The sequence below is a fragment of the Poecilia mexicana genome, unplaced genomic scaffold, assembly GCF_051168715.1.
Source record: "Poecilia mexicana isolate PSO_F unplaced genomic scaffold, ASM5116871v1 scaffold_4, whole genome shotgun sequence".
In the NCBI taxonomy this organism is placed as follows: domain Eukaryota; kingdom Metazoa; phylum Chordata; class Actinopteri; order Cyprinodontiformes; family Poeciliidae; genus Poecilia; species Poecilia mexicana.
In genome coordinates, this window is record NW_028263373.1 from 10,752,643 (window position 1) to 10,779,793 (window position 27,151).

The 27,151-nt window shown below is 40.5% G+C and overlaps 3 protein-coding genes and 1 long non-coding RNA gene across 5 annotated transcripts; 3 read left to right on the top strand and 1 right to left on the bottom strand.

The window, feature by feature from the left end:
* The first annotated feature begins 309 nt into the window (after positions 1-309).
* Positions 310-8,739, top strand: acot11b (acyl-CoA thioesterase 11b). 2 transcript variants are annotated; one of them, XM_015000467.2, is made up of 16 exons: positions 312-906; positions 1,695-1,893; positions 2,324-2,393; positions 2,695-2,755; positions 2,854-2,955; positions 3,052-3,187; positions 3,269-3,422; positions 4,521-4,640; positions 4,814-4,952; positions 5,055-5,110; positions 6,126-6,192; positions 6,271-6,354; positions 6,732-6,865; positions 7,112-7,243; positions 7,783-7,909; positions 7,996-8,739. In XM_015000467.2, exons 2-16 carry the CDS (start codon positions 1,704-1,706, stop codon positions 8,152-8,154), a joined length of 1,731 nt encoding a protein of 576 aa, XP_014855953.2. In that variant the 5' UTR covers positions 312-906; positions 1,695-1,703; the 3' UTR covers positions 8,155-8,739. The 2 variants fall into 2 exon arrangements, with proteins under 2 accessions (XP_014855951.2, XP_014855953.2); XM_015000465.2 differs by having other exon boundaries at positions 310-906; positions 3,052-3,422.
* Positions 8,740-10,363: 1,624 nt separating this feature from the next.
* On the top strand, positions 10,364-13,900 carry fpgt (fucose-1-phosphate guanylyltransferase). The gene is made up of 4 exons (XM_015000478.2): positions 10,364-10,601; positions 10,673-10,840; positions 10,923-11,015; positions 11,959-13,900. Exons 1-4 carry the CDS (start codon positions 10,529-10,531, stop codon positions 13,359-13,361), a joined length of 1,737 nt encoding a protein of 578 aa, XP_014855964.2. The 5' UTR covers positions 10,364-10,528; the 3' UTR covers positions 13,362-13,900.
* On the bottom strand, positions 11,606-14,051 carry LOC148159933 (uncharacterized). The gene is made up of 3 exons (XR_015762672.1): positions 13,973-14,051; positions 11,925-12,130; positions 11,606-11,794 (listed from the first exon to the last, which is right to left on the bottom strand). It is a non-coding gene; the product is annotated as an uncharacterized LOC148159933 (long non-coding RNA).
* On the top strand, positions 13,976-27,091 carry tnni3k (TNNI3 interacting kinase). Its single transcript, XM_088004940.1, has 25 exons — positions 13,976-14,249; positions 14,492-14,600; positions 14,748-14,833; positions 15,072-15,169; positions 15,357-15,467; positions 16,209-16,307; positions 16,399-16,537; positions 16,745-16,889; positions 16,975-17,079; positions 17,162-17,256; positions 17,337-17,486; positions 17,725-17,808; positions 17,898-17,954; positions 18,766-18,858; positions 18,948-19,005; positions 19,111-19,305; positions 20,686-20,790; positions 20,882-20,934; positions 21,376-21,428; positions 21,891-22,023; positions 23,243-23,352; positions 24,255-24,314; positions 24,729-24,898; positions 25,731-25,810; positions 26,793-27,091. Exons 1-25 carry the CDS (start codon positions 14,210-14,212, stop codon positions 26,870-26,872), a joined length of 2,508 nt encoding a protein of 835 aa, XP_087861066.1. The 5' UTR covers positions 13,976-14,209; the 3' UTR covers positions 26,873-27,091.
* Positions 27,092-27,151: the final 60 nt, after the last annotated feature.

Sequence of the window (27,151 nt, forward strand, 5' to 3'; positions counted from 1 at the left end):
ACCATATGTTCAAAGAGAATGTCTGCTATCACAGGAAAGATTATCATCCATTATAATCTGAGGTGCAGGAGTGAGGGAATGATAATTGCTGAGCAAAGGGTTTTGCAGCAACATCTGCAGTCATTCAGGCATTTTAGGCAAAGTGTTGCTAAATTTAGAAAGACAATTCCAGAGGGGGAAATAGGGAACATATTGCCAACAACCAGCCACTATTCTCAAGCAGTATCAGACATTTCCATCATCTATTGTTGCTGAAATTGAAAAGAAGATGAGATATTTAGCTCTTTTTTTTAGTTAACAATGAGGGTAAAGACTTTATTTCCATCTGGTCCCTTCAACTCCAAAACTCTTCCAAGCAGTGCTGGAAACTGATGCAACCCAGTGGGAGGCGAGCCTCCACCCCCATCTTGTTTTCCAACATGTTGCCAGCATCATATTTAAAATGCAGATTTGTTGTCTGTGCTGTTTCCATTGCGGGATAATGTGCAAATTGCATCACAGTTGCAAATGTAATATAGACTCGAAGTTTGAGCTACATGTGAATTTAGTATTTAAAGTTAAGTCCCGGAGGAATACTTAAAAGATCACTTTTGATACTTTTAAATGAGTTAACGTCACCTGCCTCTGTTAGAGCATGGCGTTTGGACTCCAGTTCCACCTTAAAAAAAAAAAAAAAAAAAAAAAAGAGTTCACACTGTAAGCTCTGTAGGGGGGTGGTGTCCCTGCCTCTCCCCCTCCCTCCAGTGGCCAAACTTCTTCATTAAACTCAAGCGGCTTGTTTGCGTGCTCAGCGGCTCTCTTTTGGAGGATTGTGCGACCAAGAAAAAGATCCACGGCTCGGTTCGATGTGCTCTAACAACACCTCCGCTGGCTCTCATTGGACTTCATCTGAATTTAATACATCGAGTAAGCTCTTTCATGTGTTTTTCTTATTATAAATCCGACATGTTTAGTGTTAATTTAGAAATACGAGCATATATAGTTGAAGAAGCGCCGTTATAAGTTTGTAGTGAATGTTATTTATGTGGGAATTAATCCAGAATTGCCGACGCAGTGGAAACAGGTGACTGTGTCTGTGTGTGTGTGTGTGTGACCCTGTTTAGAAGTATCCCAGCAAATGCCTTCCCTGAATGCCCCATTTATCTGCTCGTCTTGAAATAGTTTGTCTGTTACACTAAAAAGGACGTGCCCCAGCCTGCAATAAAAAGCAAGTCTGTGTGTACTGTTGCATCCTGAGTGTCGTTAGTTGTAATTACATAGAAATTCAGAGCGAGCTCAGGTCAGATTTAGTGTAGGGTTAGAAAAGTTGCGGATTTAGTGAAACGTATTTGCAGATTACCTGAAGATTATGGAAAGCCCTGAGTTGGTTGAGGAATGTGTGATTCTCAGATGTGGCAAGAGACCACAGTAAAACGTCTAACTTCTGACTTCTCACTTTTATGTTGTTTACTCAACTTATGAACATGTTGTGTATGTTTGCATCACTTATAATGTAGATAGTTTTACTTTTGTCATTTAAACTCTTAATACAGTACTTAATCATACTCCTTTAACTTCTCTATCTTTTTTTATATATTTTATTAACACACTGCAACAGGAAACATGGGGCAGAAAATGACACACGTTTTTTTTTTTTTTATGTTACGTGTAAAAAACATGTTTGTTATTTATTTTGTCTTTTCCTGTCTGTGTAGTTGTGAGTTATGACATCAGAGGGGAAAGATGCAGACATCATGCTGGACCCCCAACTTATCCAAGAGACCGGGGAAGTTTATAGAAACCCCACTGAGGTGCAGATGAGTCAAATCGTGCTGCCCTGCCACGCCAATCATTGCGGGGAGCTGAGTGTGGGACAGCTGCTGAAGTGGATGGACTCCACAGCCTGTTTGTCAGGTGAGGAATGAGAAATGATTGGGGGCAAGACACTTCACCCACCTTGCCTGCTGGTGGTGGTCAGAAGGATCAATGACACAATATAGAAGGGCAGGGCAGCTGTGACTACAAGCTGATTTCATTGTAAAGTGTCTTCCTGGGTCCTGAAAAGCGTTATACAAGTCTGAAGTCATTTCATAAATTCATTTATATATTTTTTCATGCATTTATGGTATTTGTTGTACCTATTTTTCTACAAACCTTCACAGATAATAAATTCTATTATCCAAGTGCGATAGCAAGCCATCTGTTATCTTCCCATACATCAGTGAGTTTTGATAGACCATAAAATGAAATTCGGTGAAATTGAAAAGTTCTGCTGCTGGTGTAAGTGAATGAGTAAAGCTAGTAAAAAATATTCTTAATTTTAGTGTAATCTCTCCTTTCCCAGCCGAGAGACATGCAGGCTGCTCCTGTGTCACTGCATCGGTCGATGACATCCACTTCGAACACACAATAGGGTAAGGTATTATCAACACACAAAATGATCAGCTTGTGTCGTTCGTTTAGGATTAATCTACCAAACTACCCTTTGAAAGATGCTTGGAGTTGTTGATTTCAATTATTTGATTTCAAATAATTGAAATCAAATGTGTTCATCCTGCACTCCCGTAATATTTAGCAATGACGACAAACGTCCCACATTTAGAGTTAGTTTTCTTACTGTTGACTTAAAATAATATCTGAGGGTAAAGAGGGAATATGCTGTGTTGAGTATAATCATGTTGATAGTAAAGAAGGGTCCATCTTTGTCTCTTTCAGAGTTGGACAAGTTGTCAGTATTATTGCCAAAGTCAACAGAGCCTTCACGTCCAGCATGGAGGTTAGTGGACCTCTCTCCGGTGTTTCACTAAAGTGAATCATACTTGAGTTGAGCAGCCGTATTCGTACATAAAAATGTAGTAAACATGTGAATTTCAGGTGGGCATACTGGTGACTTGTGAAGATCTTTACTCTGACAGGCAGTGGAAAGTTTGTCGTGCCTTTGCCACGTTTGTTTCCAGACGAACCGAAGCTGGAAAGGTAACGGAGCGGGGACTGAAACAATCTGGAGCACACTGGCACTTTGGCGGAGCTCGCTTATCTTCTCCTGGCCGCTTTGGTTCTCTGTGCGCACAGGTACAGCTCAAGCAGGTGATTCCTTATACACAAATGGAGCAGATGGAGTACAGCCTGGCAGCAGAGCGGCGGAGGATGCGACTCATCCATGCTGAGATTATCACAGACCTGCTGAGCAGCAGCACAGCTCAGCTGGGTAAGGACACAAGGTCTTTTAGAACAGATCGCCATCTAACGTCAGAAAGATTACAGCCTTTTCTTTTTGGTCTTTCGTCAGGGGAATGTCAGGAGTATGACGACGCCGTGCCATCTGAGAAGACGCGGGTGGAGAGCGTGGAGCTGGTGCTTCCACCCCATGCCAACCATCAAGTCAGCACTTTTGGAGGCCAGATCATGGCCTGGATGGAGAATGTGGCTACAATTGCAGCAAGGTATGCAGTTATTTTTTTCTTTTTCTTTTCAAGAGCTTCACTTTTAGAGAGGCTTGCAAAAATATTCAAAATATTTAACATTCTTTTATATTTTAACCCCAAATCATGAAGGTCAAAGAACCAGATAGAGATGAGTACAAAAGTAAACTTTTTGAACGCACCGCCGCTGGCAGCATCATGCTGTGGGGATTATGTATAGGAGGATGAGCGAAGTTGATCAGAGGGAGGCGAATCTGGAAGGAAACCTGTTAGAGGCTGATGAAGGCTTTAGTCTGACACTGAACACCTTACAACAGGAACATAGCTGTAAACATACAATCAGATCTACAATGAAGTGGTTTTGATCAAAATATATTCATGTATTGGGATGAATGCATGAATACATAAGAAAACAGAGTTGGGAACCTGAGGCAAGACGTGATGTTCAGAGATGCTTTGCAGCCATTCTTTCTGAATCCAAATTATTTTGCAATCAAGCCTACCAAGCTGCTAGAGAAATACCCTCTAGAGGCCTACAGCTGTAACTGCAACAAAGTGTGATTCTTAAATACATAAGCACTCCACGCTTTTATATTTTTATTTGAAAAAATGTAAAAGACATGAATAATTTCCTTTATACCTTACAATAATGGGGCATTCTGTCATTTATCTATCAAAAAAAATTCCAAAGAAATGCATTGAGGTTTGGGGTTTTGGTTTGATACAAAAGGGGTGTATATACTCTTGTACATACATACTCTATAAAGTATGTTTTGTTATCTGTATGACTGGAGTTTTGAAAAATATATATTTAAGTTTAAAAAAGGTTACCACCATGTTATGATTTGTGAGGAGCAAAGAAAAGAAACATTCGGTGTGACTGTTTTATGTAAATCTAGCTAAAGTGTTATTTTTGAGACCTGTGAGCATCACCACTTTGTTTTTCTGAGATCTTTAGAGATCCATGCTGCTATTGCTATGCTACATTTCCCCAATTTTAATATTGTACTTAACACATTCATGTCTTTAAACACATGAGTGGATGTGGATTTGATGTGTATCTGTGCTTTATAGCACAAATACACATCCATATCTTCTCTCTTTTCTGTCTTGATCCAGCCGATTGTGTAACGCCCACCCGACCCTGAGGACCATAGACATGTTCCATTTTCGTGGGCCGTCACACATTGGCGACCGGCTGGTGCTGAAAGCTATTGTTAACAACGCCTTCAAACACAGGTGCGTCTCCACATTACCTGACAGATTTCAGTAAACAATGCCTGAATCAACTGAGTGATGTCAGCACTGTCCATGTGCAGTGCCTCTGATTTCAATCTGCACTTATGTACGCTTAGTGTGTTTGCAGCTCTAAAAAAATAAAATAAAATAATTTTATTACTGATGCTGTGTAGCATGGAGGTGGGAGTTTGTGCAGAGGCCTATCAGGGTGGAGAACCTCTGCGCCATATCAACAGTGCCTTTATGACCTTTGAGGTGCTGGACAGCGACAGGAAGCCCCGCACGCTGCCGCACCTACGACCCGAGCCTGTGGTACGTTAACAACGTTTATTAATATCATTTGGAGACCTTGCTCTGCATTCGTAATCAGCATTCGCTTGTCTGGATTAAATTGGGGTTTCATGTGTTTTAAAGGATGGAAGAAGACGTTATAAAGAAGCTATTGCAAGAAAGAAGATTCGCCTTGACAGGTATGTCACATTTATAGAGCCTTGAATTGAATGTTCACATTTTCTCATGTTACAACCATAAACTTCAACCTATCTTTGTATTATAACCTGGATAGACCAACACACTGCACTGTGTTTTTATGAAATCGAAGGGAAAGGTTGCATTGTGTTCAAGCATTTTTTCTTATAGATACAATTCTTAAATGGGTAATTAACATTTGCATTCAGCTTCTGACTCAATACTGTACAAAACAATGTGTTGCTTCAATCACAGCTCCAAGTCTTTGAAGTATATCTACCAGCTTCCCAAATCTAAGAGGTTGAAAATGCTTGCCTATTTTTCTTTGCTAAATAGCTCAGTTGGATTGAATGGAAAGCAACTTTGAACATCCGATTTCAAGCCTTTCCACAGCTTAAGTTTGGACTTTGACTAGGACGTTCTAACTCATGAATATGCTTTGATCTAAATCAGAGATGTCCAAAGTCGGTCTTTTGATATGTGACAAAATGCAAAGAAGTTCAGTTGGTGTGTGTGCTAATTATTGCAACATGTGCAACAAAACAAATACACACCTTATTACAATTGTGCTCAGTTGATGTTTGGTATAATGAGACTGTAGTCATTGTTAGGATTTGCTGTATAGTGTGAATTTGGTTTGAGGTAGATCTTAGTTTACTGAATCTTAAACTCTTGATATGCATATTATCTTCAAATCAATTCAGTTTGCTTATGCAGCACCAGTTCTCTGTAAAGATCATGGTGCAGCCATAGTGTTTTGTGAATATGGCGTGACAAAGCTCCTTGTTTGCAGTATTTTTCATTAGAAAATTACTTGGCTCGGCTGCGTATCACAGCTGAGCAGACTTTGGTGGAGAGTTTGCTAAGAATGAAAAGCTCATTGTTCAGCTGTTAAACACTCTGCTTCCAGCATAATCTGTGTTTCTTCAATTTGGTAACCAAACGTGTTGGACTCAACCAAAAAAGTGTTGGTGCTGGTCAGATTTGGTCTTTGATTTTGTGCCTTAATGTTTACAGGAAATATATCATCTCTTGCAAGCAAACCCAAGTGCCTCTGTCTGTGCCCTGGGATCCAAGTAACCAGGTATCTTAGAGAAGCGAGGAAAGCCCACCAGACTTGGTGCTCAAGCTCAGGAGTTCACTCAACCGTTTGGTTTTTCAGATGTACCTGAGCTACAACAATGTATCAGCCCTGAAGCTCATGGATACCCGGAACAACTGGGTCTTAACTTCAGAGAAAAATAAGGTCAGTGTATAGTTAGCCAGGCTGGGATTAGCTTTACAACTTTCATTCTGCATTGTATTATTTAGAAGTAGGAGATGGTCAGATACAGCAAAATGTTGATAATATGAATTATATATTTTAAATGCAAAATTGCTTGTTGCTATAAAACATACATATTTATTCTACCACGTCTTTGAATAAGTCTGACCCCCCGCCCCAAAAAAATACACTGAAGTAATGTATTATCAAGTCATTTTACCCTGGGAAAAGAAAAGAATGGTCAAGGGGCATCATTAAAAGCCCAAAACTAAAAAGGCATGCTTGGAGTCTATGTAAATGTCTCACTGGCTCTGTACATGTTGATACCTTGAACAACTTCTGTCTATACATGTTGACAGGTGAGACTATACACATTGGAGGAAAACCACATGCTTTGTGTCAAGGTGGAGATGTACGTCAGCGTCCCAGCAGGGCAGGTGTTCCACCTGTTGTCGGACCTGAGGAGGAGGAAAGAATGGGACCGGCATTATGAGTCAGTAACACACACATTTCCAACATGGTGCTGTAAATACAGCAGATGAAGTTTAGATTGTTCCAGTATCTGTCTTATCTCAGCCACCAGCAGCGGAGATTTACGGCTTTTGCACAGGATTTTTCATTAAGAAAGCACTAACTTCCAGATGAACGCTTACTTGTGACATTACTGTCGAGTACTCAAAAGCCTGAAAACTTTTAATATGTTTCTAATTAAATTTTTTTGTCAATGTTTCAACCACAGGGAGTGTGAGGTGATCAACCAGGCAGATGAGGATGACACTCTTTATCGCGTGGTTACTCCTTCTGTCAGCAAAGGGGGCAAAGGGAAAGACTTTATCTTGCTCGCATCTAGAAGGAAGCCTTGTGATTCCAGGTGCCGCAAAATAACATGTTCTCTTTTTCCAGCTCGAAAATGATTTCATAAGGTTGGCTGGTATTTATACCACAATTTGGCCCACGGTTGAGAAAAACTGCCCTGGATTGCTGTTTGTGAATTATAAATGTTAAAATCAATTAAATGGTGGATTCATTTTATTTAGCATTTTAGATCATATTTCTCACATTTCAGTTTCTAAAGAATGTTATTGCTATTTTTACTATTTCACATTTTTTCTTCAATGTGTATTGATATAAACAGGTCAAATTCCATGCAAAATATAAAGTGCAAAGTATAATTTTGATAGCATTTTGTCAATTCATTTTTAAATGGTTCGTCTGCTGCAGTGCACCAAATGTTTAAATAATTTAAACAATTACTGGGTTTTGTTGGACAGCGGTTTGTCGACTCATTTGAGTAATAACTTTTTTTGTTGAATTCTGGCTCTTTTGTACCTCCATAGAATTTAACCTTTTTTTTTTTTTTTTTTGCTCCATATATAACTCCTTCATAGAATTCCATTTTGTCTCTCTCAGGGACCCGTACCTGATCGCTCTGCGTTCTGTCACTTTGCCCAATCACCCGCCTACAGAAGATTTCTCAAGAGGAGAGGTGCTCTGTGCTGGCTTCACAATCTGGGAGGAGTCCAGTTCAGTCACCAAGGTTAGCCCAATGTCTGTGGCACAAGCTCTAATGCTTACAGTGCATTGTTGCAGGTATCGAAATTGATCATCCATTTTTTGTTTCAGTTCACCTACTACAACCAGGCCACACCAGGTGTCCTCCCCTACATCTCGACAGACGTGGCTGGCCTCTCCTCCAGCTTCTACAGCACGTTTTCCGCTTGCAGCCAGTTCCTGGAAGCCAACAAAGACAGCCTGGGTGCTCTGCCGCCTTCTTCATTTTGATTTAAAACCCCTCTCCCATAAGCAAAGTCGGGGCATTATCAGGACAGAGTAGCATTGTTTCACAGCTCTAATCCTGATTTCACACTGCTTTGGCGGTGCTGGGCTTAAAAGCCATTCTGAGATTATGAAGGTCTGCTAGTTTGTACTTTGCATAGACAAGTTCAAAACAGAAGCGCACAAATGAGTTTATGCTTCTGTAGTTTTTGTTTCTAAGCATTATTTTTTGAAAAATGTGCAATTCAGATTTCTAGATATATTATTTATATTTTGTGAGCCATCAGTTCATACCAGTCCAGTCGTGTTGTCAGATGGTTGTTTCACTGTGACTTGACACTGTAAAGAATTTTTCTTTTTTAGATAAGGTCAAGTGTAACTACTTTGTCACTTTGTATGTTAATATACTTGACTTCAACGATAGGAAGTTTACATGTGGTTTTGGCGTATAACTTTGCTGTTTTCATTTGAGACAACAATGTATAATTTTGTAGAATTTCACTTGAACTGATTTTATTGTATAGACATAAGCTTTGAGGATAAAATGTGTTGAATTGCTTTAAACAATAAATCTTTTAACGCTGTTGATTATATTCTCTGAAACTTTTCATGTGCGCCACCCTTTAACTTTGCATTCCTAACTTTCTTAAACCTTTTTATATAAAAGCTTCTGATACAGTTTCACAGGTCCAGGAGAGGAATATGAACTAGTTTTTTGTCTAATGCAAATCCACCTTCATAAAAAATGGGTGTAATTCTCAGTACAGTGTGAACACAGCCAAATCCAATCCTCTTAATGATTACAGGAACTAAATCTGCCCAGAATCAGCACACCACTCCTGCAGGATCACATCATTATATTTCTGCATTTTGAACTCATGTTTTACAACTAACACTTTCCTCTGGACTAAACAGGCCATTTACCTATTGTTGGTCAGAAACAGAGAAATAAATTTTTCAATTAAACTTTAAAATGGTGCATTAGGCAAACAAAAGCATTTTTTCTCCATTACTCATTTCTGTTTTCACACACTTATCCTGAACAAAGTTAAAGACAGGAGCAAGCTTATTACATTAAACAGCATGCACATGTCAAAAAACTAACAAAGTTATTTTAAATCATCTAGTTTTTTTCAGTCTTCATTTGATCTAATATTATTTCAAGCAATTAAGGAATTTTAGCTGGAAACCTTGGTATCATCCAAATAGTGTGCACCAAGCTAAAATGATGTTTATTCCTAATCAATACAGCTAAAAGTGCAAATCAGTTTACAAAGGCTGCACCCAGAGCAAAGTGGATTCACTCATTATTGTGTTTGTTGTTGGAGGGAGCTAATTTGCTGAAATTAGGGATGGAGTCCACTTTGTGTCGGTAAATTGGGAGCCAGGAAAACCAGCCTAACAACATTAATACTAAAGGCAGTGGTCAGGATCACAGCAAATGCTGAGGGCAGAAAAATTGTACTGTGACTGGTAATTTGAAGCTAAAAATTTTATTATAGTTTTGGGGTTCTGTCTTTTCCTTTCATGTCAGACAAGAAATAAGCAATTCTGTACCAAAGAGCTTGTTACTTTTTTAAGTTTTGAGATTTCCATAATTTTTATTCTTTAATTTCTAAAGAGACAAGCAGTGGCTTTTCCCCCCTTTTGGCTTGTTTGTGTTTTATTATTACACTAATTTTAAGAGAAATACATTTTTGCTTGATCTTGACCTATGAAACACTCAGGCCTTATTAAAAAGCTCTAAAGCTTATGAGATAAACCAGCTTTGGGGCAACACAAAACAGATGGGTTATTAAAAAGTCTACTTTAAGTCAGATCTTTAGGTATTTTGCTAATTTGACAGGTCATTTTTATGCATTCTATCATGATCAGGGACAAGAAGTGGCAGTAAACAAGGGGAAAAAAACAGCCAATGCCATTTGTAAAGACTTTTGAAAACTACAGAGTTCAAGATGCAAAAGTCGGGAAATAAAACTATTTCAATTACAAAGATTTTTTTAATAAATTTATTTTCCTTTTCTATAGTTAGCATGAGCTGGGAATAACTGCAGCCAAAAAAAAAAAAAAAAAAAAAAAAAAAAAAAAAAATATATATATATATATATATATATATATATATATATATATATATATATATATATATATATATATATATATATATATATAATATATTTTATATATATTTTATTATTTTGGCGGCGGATTGGACGCACGCATGCGCTGTAAACACAACTGACCACGTGATCACACCTGACCACGTGATCAAACCCGGAAAAACAGAACTGACATAAACAGAATAAAGTCCCGTGAGTTCAAACTAAAAACAACATATTCGGCTCTCTACTGACTGTATTTAATTTACAGTAGAAGCGCCAACATGAGCCAGGCCTGCAGCAGGAAACTACAAACCGCAACAAGAGAAAAGCTCAGGAGACTGAACTCGCTGCGTGGTGAGCTTAATTTTTCATTCATCTTACTTCGACTGGAGCTCAGTAGAAGTAACATGTTGGCTTTCCTGAAGGTCGAGAGGTTTTACCGGGTGAGTTTTGGGATGTCGTGGCTGTGACTGCTGTGGACGGGAGCCAGAGGGAAGCTTACGAGCTGCAGATCAGAGAGAAGGTTGAGAGGAAAGAGCTTCCCGTCGGAGTTCAGTACAAGGTCTTCTCGGATCCTCCTGGGTGCAAAATAGGTCAGTAAACCGCTGTCTGCGTTATTTTGTTGCACTCTTTTCGCTTCTGTTCTGTAATGTTTAAAGTGGTGTTGTTTTGCAGGAAATGGAGGCTCCACTCTGTATGCTCTTCAGCACCTGAATGACATCTATGGAAAAGCTCTGAGCAACATGAGAGTCCTCCTGATCCACGCAGGTTACCTATATTTTTCTAACTAAAATATCATGCAGAATGTGTTGGTTTGGTTGTAGAGATTTTTTGTGTACACCTTTCTTGAAGGATATGATAGGTTTAAAAATTTCTTTTAAAAAAGAAGGGAAAAATAGTATTTTTTTTTCCTGAAGTTTTGAAAGATACATTGAGATATTATCAGGATTATTACAAACATGTTTTTAGGATTCTAAGTGCTCTTAGAAAAGGATTTAATTGTGTGAAAGGTCCCATTCAGTTAGATCAGTTTTATTGGAGTTGGATAACCATACAAATTCTGTGGTTTGGGGGATTCTTAGAACCACTTTTAAGTGATTTATTATTAATAATAAGAAAGCTAATTAACAAAGACAAGATTGAACTAGAGATGTGCAATATATCAAATATGTTGTCATTTGTCATTGCAACATTAATGTGTGTCTTTATTCAGATTTGCCAATCATATAATTGGCCAAATGAATAGAGTCTCACTTTGCTATTTGCCCATATTTGTAGGTGGCTGTAGCACAGTTGCCAAAGCTTGCAGTGACAGATGAAGAAGGAAAATTAGTTTTAATCACAACAGTACAGTACAATTTATTCACAGTTATGTTTTTTTAATAGTGGATAGTTCAAACCTTGTTTTTGCAAACAACTCCATTGTACGCACAATTTCTGTTCCTATATCACAGTTTATCTTTTCTTGTCTTTTCTCTTTTTTTTTTTTTTTTTTTTTTTTGTCCGTCAGCTTCCTCCATAACGGTGGAAACGTATCCACTTCCACCCTAAGGGAAAGATGAAACTGTTTAGGAATTACAAAACTAAACACTGAATATATTCTCTATTGAAAGAAAATAATACAAAATATATTTTTAATAAATGTAGAATTGTATTAAAATAAAGAAAAACACCCACCAACATTTGCCACTTCCACATGTTGTACCTTCAGGTGGCTTCAGCCAGCGAATGCCCAGTGCCAGCGCTCTGGGAAAGATCTTCATGCCTTTACCGCTGGGGAACCCCATCTACCAGATGCTGGAGCTCAAACTGGCCATGTATGTGGATTTCCCATCACAAATGAAGCCTGGCTTCTTGGTGACCTGTGCAGACGACATCGAGCTCTACAGCATACCAGAGGAGGAGAGAGTCAGCTTTGATAAACCAGGCTTTACAGCTTTAGCCCACCCCTCCCCACTCTCTGTGGGAACCACCCATGGCGTGTTTGTGTTGGAGCCGCGTGAACGTTCCTCGTATCCGGAAATGGAGAATGCCTCCTGCCTGTGTTTTCTGCACAAGCCAAGCATCGATAAGATGCGGGACAGTGGAGCTGTTTGCACGAATCAGAATGGCCTGTTCTCCATGTCTGACATTGAGTTTGTCTACACAGACAGCACCTATTATATGGACTTTAAGACTGCCAAGTCACTTCTGAACCTGCTGAATGAGTTGGGTCCGTTGAACTGTGAGATCGACGCATACGGGGACTTTCTTCAAGCTCTGGGGCCGAAAGCCACAATGGAGTACACCAAAAACACGGCTAATGTCACCAAAGAGGAGAGCGGTCTGGTTGAAATCCGACAAAAGATCTTCCATCTACTTAAAGGAACGCCCCTCAATGTCATTCTCCTCAACAACTCTAAGTTTTATCACATCGGGACCACCTCAGAGTACCTCTTCCACCTGACGGAGGACGAGGCGTTCAGGGGCGAGCTGGATCTCCTGTCATCTGCCTTCAGCGTAAATGCCAATGAAAACTTCTCTGGTTGCTGCATCATGTACAGTGTCCTTGATCCCAGTTGCTCTGTGGAGGCTGGGTCAGTGGTGGAGTACTCCAGACTGGAAACAGGGGTGTCCGTGGGTGGGGGGTCCATCATCAGCAGCTGCTGGGTCAGTCCAGGCCTCTGTGTGCCAGCTGGGGCTTTCATGCACACGTTATGCGTTACCCACCAGAAACAAATCAGTTTTGTTACCGTCTTCTTTGGTATCGAGGACAATTTAAAGCAAAGCGTGGCTTCTCCTACATATTTGGAGGAACTAAAGCTTTTTGGACTGGACCTTGCAAAGTGCCTGTCCCACTGGGGGATGGAGAACGAACGCCTCAGATTCTCAGGAGACGCGTCGAGCTGCAGTTTGTGGAACGCTTGCTTGTTTCCTGTTTGCTCCGAGCAGCAGAGCTCCTTCTCGGCGTCTCTCAGAATGCTGCAGGCCATCCTGAGTGGCTCCACAAGCCCCCCTCCCAGAGACGCAGCTCTGATGTCGATGCAGGACTGTTTACAGCGCAAGAACCTGGAGGAAATGCTGAAGCTCAAGAGGAGGCTACATCATGACATCAATATCCAACTTGGCATGTAAACAACCGTCGCTACAGACATTGAATTCATTTAGAACGTTTCGCTTTGTTGGTGAAAGTGAATGTTTTGACATTTTGTAACTTTTTTTTCCTTTTAAAACAGTTTCCATAAAACCACAATGTGAATCATGTTTTGTTTCATACTTTTATGTGTGGGTTTACATTCATTAAATTGGAACAGTTCACAATTGGAATTGTGACAAACAAATTTGGTTGAGGATACTTTCGCTTTGCCATCATGAATTTTAATGGTCATAACACATTACTACTATTGCACTATCTGGTGCTGCTGGAACATTTGCCAACCTGTTTGAAACGTTCTGTTAATTTTCCCCCCTTTTTGAAATGCCAAAATTGCTGTTATTATCAAACAGCACAGAAAGGGCATTTTTGTGAGATATTTTCTAAATTATCATAGTACACCCCCACTAGCTGCTTCATTACACACTGCAGTCGATGTTATTCTGTGAGCATTTCAGTAGAAGCAAGTCGTAATGCTGTTAGAAATTCAAACCTATAATAAAAATGAATTCAATCCTAATTTTTCTGTCACGCATTTTGTCCTGTGTCCTTCTCCCCTGTTTGTCATGCTGTTTTTGGCGCTACTACTCACCGATCACATGCTTTGTTAAATACAGTCCATAGACGAACAGAGTGAAGGGAGATCGGTTGTCATAGTTGTGAGGCCTTCCTCTCAGAAGTGTTTATTTTTAGCACCCAGCTATGATCCGTCTTTATCTGGACCGGGGCAATTGTGCCAGAGTGTGAGATTGTGTTCTTCTCTCACTGTAGTTCACAAAAAAAGAAAAGAAAAAAAACTACACGGCACTTTTAAGAAAAGACCAGTTCAATGGGAAACTACAAATCCAGACCATCTCAGACATGCACAGGTAAGGCCTTTTTTTTTTTTAAAAATGTAATCTTTGGATGTACAGGACTTGCTCCGCTTGTGTTTTATTCTGAGCTCTCATCTCACTGTTTACCGGAGAAACACAGAGGAGCTGCAGAAGCCTTTTACGTGTGTTCCACTGTTGGCACAATCTCTTATTTAAAGTTGTAAGCACGTCGCTTCACCTGTGTTACGAAAGTGACGTGAAAAGATGATCGTGTTTGTGACAAATGTGCTGTGAAGATGAGTGGAAGAAGAAAGTGGGCGAGTCGTACTCTGTGATCATCGAGAAGCTGGACGACGACTTCCAGCTTCCAGAAAGCGCTCTGGCAGACCTCCACCTTGCTTTCAGGTGACTCAACATCCCCATCCTTTCACACAAAAATAAAAGTGAATCTGACAAAAAAAATAAATAAAAATCTGCAACTTTGTTGGATGTCAGTCCCGCTTCGCGCTCTGTTGAGTTATGATTTTGGGACTGTGGTTGTCTGCGACGCAGCTCCGACGAGGCTTTCCAGAAGGTGAACGTGAACTACCGAACGGAGAAGGGGCTGTCGCTGCTGCATCTCTGCTGCGTGTGTGGAGGTATGCATGCCTGCTGGAGTCTATTAATAACGCCTCTGCAAAATGTGACAGTGGATGGAAGGATTACTGTGGCGCCCATTGACCTTATTGTGTGCAGTCGACCGTTCTGTTGTCTGCAGCAAAAATTAAAGACAGGTGGAGAAATGAAGCGCGGAGAAGGGTTGATTAAATTTCTTTACTCCGTTCTGTGAGATTTTATTGACTAAAGTATCGATTAATTAGTTTCCCGTGTACCCAGGAAATAAAGCTCACATGCGTACCCTGATACTCAAAGGCCTGCGTCCTTCTAGACTCACCAGGAATGGCTTCACTGCCCTCCACCTGGCTGCTTACAAGGTGAGGCAACTTGTGCCCTCTGCCTTATGTTTATGAATTTGAAAACTTTTTTTAAAGGCTTACCACATGATGGAGCTTAAGTGCTTAAAAAAAAAGATGTGACAGCTGCTTCAAAGTGGATATATTTGATGATAACCTTAGGAGCACAAGACATGTGCTACTTCTTGGTGTGTTTTCTGTGCTGCAGGACAATGCGGAGCTGGTGACTGAACTCCTGCACGGGGGGTCAGACGTGCAGCAGGTGGGATACGGGGCCCTCACTGCTCTGCATGTTGCTACACTGGCTGGGCATCATGAGGTGAGACGAAGAGTCACTATCCTACATCTATCCCTCTCCGTTATAACTCAGGTGCCATAGTTTGTTGCGTTCTCTGAAGCCAGTAACACAATTCTGCAAGCTGGAAGAAAGACAGACTCATCAGCATATCTCTAACCCTATGGAAGCCCTTTTCAGCCACTCTAATGGGGGGGGGTGGGGGGGGGGCTAACTTGTGTCTCATCATACTAAGATACTATCTCATAATTATGACTTCACTATCTAATTTTATTGACTTAGCTTCAGTATTTCATAATATTGAGATAGGGAATTTCAATTGTACATCTTGAATTTTTCAATATTCTCTAAAATATTATTTAAAAAAAACCCAAAAGCCTTAAGAAGAGTTGTTGAATTTGTTTCTAGTCCCATCATTTACTGCTAATAAAGTCAGCCATTAGGTTTTCAGAGAATGGAGGAGAGAGTGGAAAAGGTAAAAGCAGTGTCAATGGGTTTTAAATGTCTTTGCAAACACAGTTACTTTCTTTGGGCTTCCACGATGTTAAGTCTATTAGAAATGTAATTGCATCCCCTTGTAGTAGCAGCTCAGAAAAGCCTCCCTTATCAATTAAATAACACACAATCTACTGAAAACTTTACTAAACTAAATGCATTTTGCAAAACCTGTTCTGGTTCATGGTTTGTTTTGACATTAGAAGAACTTGGTAAACTCCATTTGCCTTATATCTGTATGAATGAACTCATGTTGATGTTCTCGTTTAGGCTGCTGACATCCTCCTCCAGCATGGAGCTTTCGTCAACATTCAGGATGCTGTGTTTTTCACTCCGCTACACATCGCCTCCTACTATGGTCATGAGCAGGTTTTCGTCTCGCATTTCTTTGCAGAACATGAACTGAAACAAATATTTTTGCTCTCCTGATTTCCCCGTATGAACTCTGCCTTCTCTCCAGGTTGCAAAGCTACTGCTAAAGTTCGGGGCAGATGTGGACGCCGGCGGTGAGGTGGGGGACCGGCCGCTGCACCTGGCGGCAGCCAAGGGCTTTCTCGGCATCATAAACCTGCTGGTGGGAGACGGTAGCAAGGCTAACGGTGAGACCAAAGAATCCAAACTGATCTGCAAATTAAGCACGAGAAGTCAGAGTCATTTATTTATTTTTTTTTAGCTGTGCTGTGCAGCAAAATCAGTTTGGACCAGCATATTTCATCCTTCAGCAAACCACTTGGGGCTCATTTGCAACATGCTCAAGCAAGCGACAGTTGTTGAGCTTCTCCCACTGCTTGCTGTCTGTTAACCAGTGAATGCCCGAGACAACGAAGAACACGTCCCTCTCCACTTCTGCGCCCGCTTTGGTCACCATGAGATCGTTCATTTTCTCCTCGAAGGGAGTGGCGAAGTTCAGCCTCATTCCGTCAACATCTACGGGGACACGCCTCTGCACCTGTAAATGAAAACGCTCCACAGATCTGAGTCTTGCAACAGTTTGCTGTCGTCGACTCGATCTCTTTGTGTGAATGTGTTTAACCAGGGCTTGCTACAATGGCAAATTTAGTGCGGTGAAGGAGATGATACAGCTTTCTGGTACGGAAAGCTTCTTAAAGGAGAACATATTCAGTGAGACGCCACTTCACAGGTACAGACGGTGCAGAGCTGGTTCATGTATCGCCCGCTGAGCAAGCTGTGAGGTGGTAATAAATTTCTGCTTTATAACGCAGCGCATGCACTTACGGCAAAGACCTGGAGATGGTCAAATTCCTGCTGGGCCAGAACGCCATGAGCATCAACCACCAGGGCAGAGATGGCCACACAGGTGATCTCTCTGTTGCGTTCAAACTGATGTGACTCTCTTTACCTCAGCAACAAAATCCAAACTCACATCCACACATTTAGCTCTCCACAGCGCCTGCTTCCATGGCCACATCCGCCTGGTGCAGTTTCTGCTGGACAACGGGGCCGACATGAACCTCGTGGCCTGTGATCCCAGCAGGTCCAGCGGGGAGAAAGACGAGCAGACTTGCCTGATGTGGGCTTACGAAAAAGGTGTGTGTTTGTAAAAGCTTTAAAAAGAATTCATGATGCTTCAACTTTTAGAATTTTTTTTTTTCCTTGACTGGTTGGGTTTGTCTGTCTCATTAAATCCCATTAAGGCACATCAACATAAAGTGGGAGAATATGAAACAGTTCAAGGCAATATGAAAACCTTTCTAGGACCCTTTCTGCAAAATGTCTATAAAGATCAACTAAAAGCCAGTGATGGTCTTCTCTTTGTGTTTGCCAGGTCACGATGCCATCGTCACCTTACTCAAACACTACAAACGTCCAGATGATTCCCCTTGTAATGAATACTCCCAGCCAGGAGGGGGTGAGAATTAACCCTGTTAATTGTCAGCTGTAATACAATCCTAAAATAATCTCCCAAAAAAAGCCTGATTTTGTACATTTTTCTTCCAGACGGCTCCTATGTTTCAGTGCCATCTCCGCTTGGAAAAATCAAAAGCATGACTAAAGGTAGTGAGCTGGAACGAAGCACATCACCCTGTCATCTCAGAGGGCTGCACACACCGTGTCTGTTGCCAAGGGAATGGGCTCAGATGCTAACACACACACACACACACACACACACACACACACACACACACACACACACACACACACACACACACACACACACACACACACACACATGTGCGCGCACACACACACACGCATGAGACAGGCTTCTTGTGAATTATCATACTGGGTAAAATTCGCTGTTGTCAATCCCACTTAAAAGAAAAGGTTTACAACAAAATGAGACTGTTTTTCTATGGGACAAGTTAACACACCAGAGTAAAAATAGATTTTAAAAAAAGCACTCAGATTAAAAAATTAACTAAAGCAGCATGTGTAATAACAGCAAATATGACACAGCGTATAAAGAGCAGTGTCTCCCGAACAGGTGTTTGGAATAAGCCAATGAAATTTCCAGCTCCCTTCACTATTGTCCGCAGGGCTCTTTTGCCTATTTTACTGCATTAGAGATCAGTCTCTGGTTGTTTACTGCTTAAAATTATAGTCAAATTAGTAATTATAATAGTTCCGCTAAGGTTAAGCTTTTAACATCTATTAATATTTACATTGACAGATAACAGGCTTTCTGAGCTGTAACCATGAGGATAAAATCCAATCTAAGATTATTTGGTATAAGATTTTGTTTAAGTAAATCCTAAATCATTGTCAGGTTTTTAGATAGCCTGTAACTGGGACAGATAATTTAAATAAAGGATTTTCTTCCGACTAGAGTGAATGAGTCTTTTTTTTCTTTGTATTGTTCTTCCAGAAAAAGCTGAAGTGCTCGTGCTCCGGGCCAGCCTTCCGTCTCATTTCCACCTTCAGCTGTCTGAGCTGGAGTTTAATGAAATTATCGGATCGGGTAGGTCCACTCGTCTTTGTTTTTCCTGACGGCTAATGTGCTCGAAAATCTGATAATGCTATTGATGAGCATATGCGTTACATCCGCAGGCTCCTTTGGGAGAGTCTACAGAGGCAAATGCAGAAACAAAATTGTCGCCATAAAACGGTATTTTTCGTCCCACGCAGACAGGAGAAGGGACTTAGTATCCAGCAGAAAGTGAGGAGAAGTTTGATTTCTTCTTCTTCTTCATTTTGGTGTTGTTTTTAACAGGTACAGAGCCAACACGTACTGCTCAAAGTCTGACGTGGACATGTTCTGCAGAGAGGTTTCCATCCTCTGTCGCCTCAACCACCCCTGTATCATCCAGTTTGTGGGGGCGTGCCTGGACGACCCCAGTCAGTTCGCCATCGTTACCCAGTACGTCTCCGGAGGCTCGTTGTTCTCCCTGCTGCACGAGCAGAAGAGGTGAGGACATGCACGTCATCAATGCACAAACATATATCACAGTGCACCGATTTATAATCTGACATCTGACAAAACCACTAATTAGTATTCCTTGTCAACATGGTCAGTAAAACAACTACAAATAGTCACAACCTGAAGGAATGCTACATCTTGACAGTAAAGTAAAACTGCATGAAAAAGAAATACAAGCTGTAAAAACTTCAGAGGAAGATGCAAATACTTTAAACGGTGATCAATCGAAATCATAAATAAAAGTTAATTAAGCGATGAGTTGTACTTCACAAATGTTCACAGAATAAGAACAACTATGAAGAACTGACCTCTAATAATATTCAGCTATTTTCATAAAGAAACAGAAGGTATTTAAATATGATTCGTTGTTGATTAGCATACCTTCAGTTCCCATTTATAAGGTTACCCTCATTTGTCATAGAATGATAGATGGAAAAGAACCTGAAATACTAAAAAACAGATCTGTCAAAGTGCTTTGAGGAAAACACTTTCTTTGATTTCTACAGTTCATTTAAAGCAATTCAGTCGGGTTTATTACGTCAGAAACGCCGCAGGTGGAGAGCCTCGACAACCACCTGGATCAATGAATACCTGACCAACAGATCACAGTTTGTGAGACTGAAGGACTGCGTGTCTAACCACCTGTACAGGAGCACCGCAGGGCGCTGTACTCTCTCCACTCCTTTTCTCCCTGTTCACCTCAGACTTTCAGCACAATTCAGAGTCCTGTCATTTAAGGACAATGTGTTGGGGCATTCTTCTGTTTTACAGTCGTGTTGGTACAAGCAATCATCACGTCTCTATTCTTTCTGTGCAACCATCTCCATGTTACTAGATGCAAACTGCGTTTTATATACTGGACCAGACTTCTTCAGAGTAAGAAGTGAACTGGAGCAGTTCTATTATGTTGCATTGATTCCTAAATCAATTTGTGTGTTGACACAAACAAATGTATCTTTTCCAACTAAATGGAAGTCGTGGAGAAGCTCAGCGTGTTAAATTGATGTCATAAATCCAATTTATCTATATTTTGTAAAAGATCAGTGTATACCAGGCGGTAATTTTGATGTAAATAGAGGTCAAACTGCAGGCGGTAATTATTTGGTGTTGCAGGATAAAGCACATGTTTGTACAATGCGGGTGACAGGTTCGGGTCACATTATCAGCCTTTTGTTCGCATCAGTCCACCAAACTCTGCCCCTCAGCCGGGATCATCATTGATCCAGATGAAGTGTTCCGCTAACTGTGTGGCCAGGTGCTGTCTTTATAGACTGTCCTATTGATCTGTGTAAAGTGCTGTGTGTGATTGGCAGAGGCCATTGATCCGGCACTAAGTGGTTGCTGCTTTAATGATGTGTCAATGGACAGGCTCATCGACCTGCAGTCTAAGCTCATCATTGCCATCGACGTGGCCAAGGGCATGGAGTACCTGCACAACCTCACCCAGCCCATCATCCACCGGGACCTCAACAGGTTGGTGTCGCACCAATGACACGTGTGGCGGGCTGCCATTTTTGGTCCTAAAATGGCTGCTGACGTTACGAATGGCATGTCTTCCTTTCAGTCACAATATCCTGCTCTATGAGGATGGACATGCGGTGGTGGCTGATTTCGGAGGTCAGATTGTCTTTTCTTTGAATTTCAAAAGAAAGATGAATGGATCCAGGATGGATGTTTTAGATCTTCCATTTAGGACATCCCCAGTGGATGTCAGAAAGGTGGATGAATGACCAAATAAAACAGCAGAGAACATCCTCTTGACTGGTTAACTAGTGCACCTGAACAGCAGCATCTGATACTTCCCCACCTAACTATGATGGGTGTACTTAGTTTTTTTTTTACAGTCGTCTTGTCTGTTTTAACTTTTTCTTTGTCTAATAAATAATGAAAGAAAACATATTTTACACCGCTTAACATGTAACATGAATCTCTTTCCAAAAATACGTTTGTATTACGAGAAAAATAACAAAAAGAGCTACTTACATCATACCGATTTGTGTGAACAACAGAGTTATTGATCTTTGCTTTGCCTCTGAACGTCTGTCTCCTCCTTTACAGAATCAAGATTTTTACAATCGGTCGATGAAGATAACCTGACCAAGCAGCCAGGGGTCAGTGGTATTTGCTCCTTTCATCCCAATTCTCCTTCCCCTCCTGCCGGATAGCTCTCCTACAGAACTAGCCACTTTGAGCGGAAATAAAACTCTGTGCTGTGTATTTTGTGGAAGCCCAAGCCAGAGATTCTGCTGGCACCTACCATCAATTACCCGGCAGCTAAAAAAGAAAAGTGCCATCATGCAGAATTTGTCTGGATGTGCTGACTCAGTGCTACAGAGTGCTTTGCCTGCAGTTTGATGTTAAGTGTGTTGCGTCTCTGGGGAGCCGCCTGTTGTCTCCAACTACTTGCCCTCACTAGGACTCTGTGTTTATCACAGTAATTGACCCATATTTCACCTGTGCGGATGCATGCGTTTGACCTGACTTGATGTTTTAAAACACATCATCCATATTCTTCTCTACGCTGCAAAACGAGATTACAGAATTGCTCTACCCGCTGTCCTCTGGGTGTGCAGAACCTGCGGTGGATGGCTCCTGAAGTGTTCACCCAGTGCACCCGCTACTCGGTGAAGGCAGACATGTTCAGCTATGCCCTCTGTCTGTGGGAGCTGCTCACTGGAGAAATCCCTTTTGCACACCTGAAACCAGGTAATTTTCTGTCCTCTAAGCAATATCGTAACTTTAGGAAAATACATTTTTGTTGCATAGTTTTTATGTGAAGTAGTTTTAGGATCTGAGTTCTAAACTCTGATTTAAAAAAAAGGGTAGTATGTATTTTAAAAAGTGTATACGACACCCTCCACTATCGCTGAAAGCCCTGATAAAGAAACCCTCCCCCCCAAAAAAAATAAAAAATAAAAAATCCAACTTTTAATCAGTGGGAGGAAAAAAAATTGTTTATAATACTTATTTCACAAAATTACCAGATCCACATTCTTTCACACGCTAACAAATAAGTGAAATAAATGTAAATCAGTCAAAGTGGATCAAATTGCCTGGGAACCTTTATTAGTATTCCAGTTTCTATTTCCTTGAGGTATGAATATAATGTGACACAGATTTTCATAATTATCTTGCTGCAGCACAGAGAGGAATATAATGTGAGAAATGGGGAAAAAAAAAAAATCTGTTGCCTTGCGACAGACTGGCGACCTGTCCAGGGTGAACCCCGCCTCTCGCCCGGAACGTTAGCTGGAGATAGGAGGCAACAGCACCCCTCCTGACCCCACTAAGGGACAAGGGTGTAAAGAGGATGGATTGATTGATTGATTGATTGATTGATTGATTGATTGATTGATTGATTCTCCAGAGCTCAATGTGGGAGAGCTGCAACACAGTCACAGAGTGAAGACTTTCAGAGATGTGGGTCACAAAGTCTTTACCATCAACAATTAAATGCCACCAGCACATCAACCAGAACCTGGAACCCTGGATGATCTAGAGAAATTATACAAAGAAGAACAGTCGAAGATTCCTCTCTCTGTTTTCTTCAGCCGTTACTACCAATGTGAGAGTAGAAGACTAATTGATTTGTACAAATGTGAATGTGAAAAGTGCTGCATCTGCATTGATGCTTAGCTATCAATGCAATTTGATAAGAGTTCCTGCACAGCTGGTACATTTAATTTATTATGGTATGAAATTGGTAACTTACATATTTATTACCAAGTTCATTGTTTATAACTTCTCATGTTCAAAGTGCCATGTTTGTGTTTAATCACAATAGAAAGTGGAAATTAACAAAAAATAACAAATCAGTTACATTCCTGCATCATTGAAAGGTTTACAGCAGAAATGCATTGTAATACTTGTCAGCAGAAATTGTTTGATTTCACACCTAAGTCTCAAATATTCCTCTTACCCTCAGCTGCTGCTGCTGCAGACATGGCTTACCATCACATCCGGCCTCCGATTGGCTACTCGATCCCCAAACCCATCTCTGCTCTTCTCATGAGAGGCTGGAACTCCTGCCCAGAAGTACTTTCTCTGATTTCACTTTCCACCGAGTTTATCTCTTTAATTATCAGAATTAAGAATGGGCATCTTCTCCCCCCCCCAATAGTGTACAAAAACAAATTTCCATCTACTATATTTGGCACTGCTCAGCATGTACACGTTATATTAAACAGTGAAATACAATAATTTCATTAATCTCTTTTGCTGTGGTAAAACAATGCAGAGTCAGCTGGTCCTTTATGCGCTTTACGAATGATAGAGTCTTGTCCCCAGATGATGCAGCATTACCCCGGTGTTTACATCAGGGAACAAATGGGACTGGCTCCCACTGTGCTGCGATGCTCGTAATTATCTGGGACAGTTTTCCACTTTGCCTCATTAAGACGCATTACTTCATGGCTGAATGGTGCCACCGCCGTATTTCCCTTTGTGACAGATATTCTTCCTGTGTGCCAATTAAGGTTGCCCAGTAAATCACCCGTTTACCTGCCTTTGAGATGCCACGTCACAGCCCAAGTGTATGGGAACACGGTTATTGAATTTCAGTTAAATTGAAAAATTGCTCTTAGAAACGCATTTATTCATGTCAAATATGATTGTATGAATATGGTTCCAGTGTTTATCTTTATTTTCCTTGGTTTTATTTGCTGAACTACACACAGGCTGTGACGACCACGCAGGGCGCATAACCCTAGCAGGTCCCAGGGGGCGGTGTTTGTTCTTTTACACCGAGAGAGGAGATCTAAAGCATCACTTTTAGAGCCAAAGTTCACCTTTGCTTCACATGTGGGTGGACTTATTTAATAATGAAAACAGAAAGACAAGCACACACACACACACACACCTGTGTCTTTGCTTTGGGGTAAGATTGATGCCCTAGGAGAAAAAAAAGAAAAATACAGTTTGTTTCTCTCTTATTTCAGGACAGGCCTGAATTCTCTGAAGTGGTTTCCAACTTGGAGGAATGTCTGAGCAACATTGAGGTGTGTAGCAACAAAACGTACAGATTTTATGCTTATGAATATCCAAAGCAAATTTGTCATGGAGATGAGAGGAAATTGCAGGGAAATCCAGCCAGAGCAACCTCAGGTTAATCAGATTCACAATAGATTGCAGCTGTGTACACAACAGGACCGAATGCTGAAACTGAATAAATTACTTGTTTAAGGGTCAGCGCACATGCTTTTTTCTAACATTTACCAAGCAGATTGATTTTGTTTTTTTTGTTGTTGTTTTCTTTTGCATAAAAATTTACAGGACACATGTCCTAAAACACTGAGATATTTTATCCTGGTTTCATATCTTTACATCACTAAAACATAGATTTATAAATAAAAAAGGGCATGTACAATTCAGAGATCCACTAAAGCAATGCAATCTTCCGTGATGTGTCACAGTTGATGTCTCCGGCCTCCAGCAACAGCAGTGGCTCACTTTCGCCCTCTTCCTCCTCTGACTGTCTGCTGGGCCGAGGAGGACCCGGTCGAAGTCACGTGGCCGCCCTGCGCTCTCGTTTTGAGCTGGAGTACGCTCTCAACACCCGCGCCTACGCCTTCTGGACTCAGAGGTAGAACAGATCAAGGACCTTCTTAGACAACCCAAAGATTAAGGGGTTTGCAACACAAGGGGCACTCAGAATATATTTTCTCAGTATCTCTACATAAATAAAAGACGTCCATAATGCAAATCAGCAACCAAAATACTCCCTAAGCTTTCACGGTCGAGTTTCTGCAGGAGGCTTTCAAAGTGAATCCTTGAAAATGTACAAACAATAAATTCTCGAGGGAGAAAATGTCTGGAACACTTGTGGTTTGTGGGGGAAAAAAACCCCTCAGTCTGTTTAAACAGTTGTAAAACTGTTGTCCTAGTGACTAGCTCAGTTGTGTAATGCAGCAGTGAACAATGGAGTTACTTGGTAACCGAAGAGGAAACAAATGAAACCAACAAGCAAAGGAAAATATGTGTGGCATTTAGTATCAGATCAGGTTTTAATGAATGCCCAGTTTTAAAACTATGCACAAAAAAAGGGGAACTGATAACGGTAATTAACTCGGTAAATAAAGGTGAGATTATTTATCATGTTACTGACTTGTACACAAAAGCAGTGCAAATGCCAGCCACAGTCAGTTTGATCTTTTTGTAGATTTAATATATTTTAGATTTTGAAATAACAAAAGAAATTTTATTTCTAAGAAGTTTCATTTCACGGTCACATCTTTTAAAGCTTTCATGAGGATTGTATACTGTGTTCTCCCAGAAAAGGAAAGCAGTACATGCTGAATGTCTCATCTTTCCCCATCTCATCTGTCCTCTTTACTCGGTCTTTATTTCAGGACGTGTATTGTTTTGCAGCTGATTGACAGACAAAGAGCTGAGGTTAGTCATTTTGTCATTTTCAGTGAGCGCCGCAGAGCTTCTGGTGGACTTTCACTGGAGGAGATCAGGAGGAACATGCAGTTCTCTCCCATTGATCGAAATGGTTGGTTTGCACAACACATGAAATGCAATCTATAGGTGTTTCCTTTGCATGTAGGGCAAAAAGTATAACGAACAGATATATTTATATATATATTTATATATACATTTTTTAAACTTTTGCTTCTCGGTTGATTTTGTGTATTAGAGCTTACGATAATTAAATAATTTTCCTTGTTATCAGTAAAAAAAAAAGGTAAAAAGTGCAAAAAAGTAAAAAGAAAGTGAGTATGAGTCAGCAGCTAAAATTTTCGGAAAAGGGACGACATGGCACGTAAATAACATTGAACGTGGGTATCAATTTGCAACACAAAGTCTAACTGCAGGGTCCTCAATGAAAGTAGTGATAGCAAAGTTTCTGGAGGTTATGCTGGAGAGGTGAATGGAAGCAGCTAAAAGTCTCACTTCTCTGTACTGCAATAATATAATCCTTTTATTTCTTAGGCAGAGTTTAACTGCAGTACAGTTACGTAGCTTTTGAGAGGTTTTCACATTAGAGAATGAAAACTCTAATTTTGACTGTAGATAGCTTTCCTACATGCCATTTGAACCTTAAACGCCACTTGAAGATAGGGCTACATGTGGTTCATTTGGATGTACTGTGCAGTTAGACATGCTATATCATCATCAACATGTGGTAATGGTGTTTCTATTTTAAACAAATGTGGCTCTACAGGTCAATTTGTGTCCAAAAAGTATGTTTTATAATGTCTTTAACATTGCTGCTTTGAAAATTATAGAAAGGCCTATTGAGATATAGCTGTATTTATTCTTTCAAGGCTTTTAGGTTTCTGGCTCTCAATTATGATGCTTGCCCTTTAACCCACAGGCAAGCGTTTCAGCTGTGGATTATTATATGTGTACTATATGAAGTATTTCAAAAAGAAAAATGCATGTAATTTTATGTACCAGTGTAAAATAAAAGTAGCCCATTACTTAAGAAGCTCACAACAGCCTGACTCTCGTCTTCTTCTTGTGTTTCTCAGGGTATGTTTCTGATCCCATGAGCACCATGAGGTTCCGCTCGTCCTTCAGTAGCAGCGGAAGCTTTGAAGACAATAGCTGAGCTGTTGATCATTTACTGCATTTTGTGAAATCGCTGTAGATAATGTTGGAGAGGCGTGCAGAAGATGTGATTTTTGCTGACTTATTGCGAATTTACTCAATGTTTGATGTTTGTTTCTCTTTTATATGAGCGTAGTTTAGTTTTATGTCTTTGCATATGCTTTAGAACAAAGGCTGAAACGTAAACAATTTGCTTTTGTCAATAAACATGTAGCACCCACTTTCAATTCTCATTAAATTTATTTTCATGTTGGCCTATTCACACAAGCTGTACATCAGG

Bases quoted from the DNA above. Each gene is read 5' to 3' on its own strand.
- acot11b (XM_015000465.2), top strand. From the start codon at position 1,704: ATGACATCAGAGGGGAAAGATGCAGACATCATGCTGGACCCCCAACTT. The intron at 4,953-5,054 runs GTACGTTAACAA...TGTGTTTTAAAG, and splicing joins ACCTACGACCCGAGCCTGTG to GATGGAAGAAGACGTTATAA. The intron at 7,910-7,995 runs GTTAGCCCAATG...TTTTTGTTTCAG, and splicing joins AGTCCAGTTCAGTCACCAAG to TTCACCTACTACAACCAGGC.
- fpgt (XM_015000478.2), top strand. From the start codon at position 10,529: ATGAGCCAGGCCTGCAGCAGGAAACTACAAACCGCAACAAGAGAAAAG. The intron at 10,602-10,672 runs GTGAGCTTAATT...GCTTTCCTGAAG, and splicing joins GAGACTGAACTCGCTGCGTG to GTCGAGAGGTTTTACCGGGT. The intron at 11,016-11,958 runs GTTACCTATATT...TTGTACCTTCAG, and splicing joins AGTCCTCCTGATCCACGCAG to GTGGCTTCAGCCAGCGAATG.
- tnni3k (XM_088004940.1), top strand. From the start codon at position 14,210: ATGGGAAACTACAAATCCAGACCATCTCAGACATGCACAG. The intron at 17,487-17,724 runs GTGTGTGTTTGT...TGTGTTTGCCAG, and splicing joins GATGTGGGCTTACGAAAAAG to GTCACGATGCCATCGTCACC. The intron at 20,935-21,375 runs GTCAGATTGTCT...CCTCCTTTACAG, and splicing joins GGTGGTGGCTGATTTCGGAG to AATCAAGATTTTTACAATCG.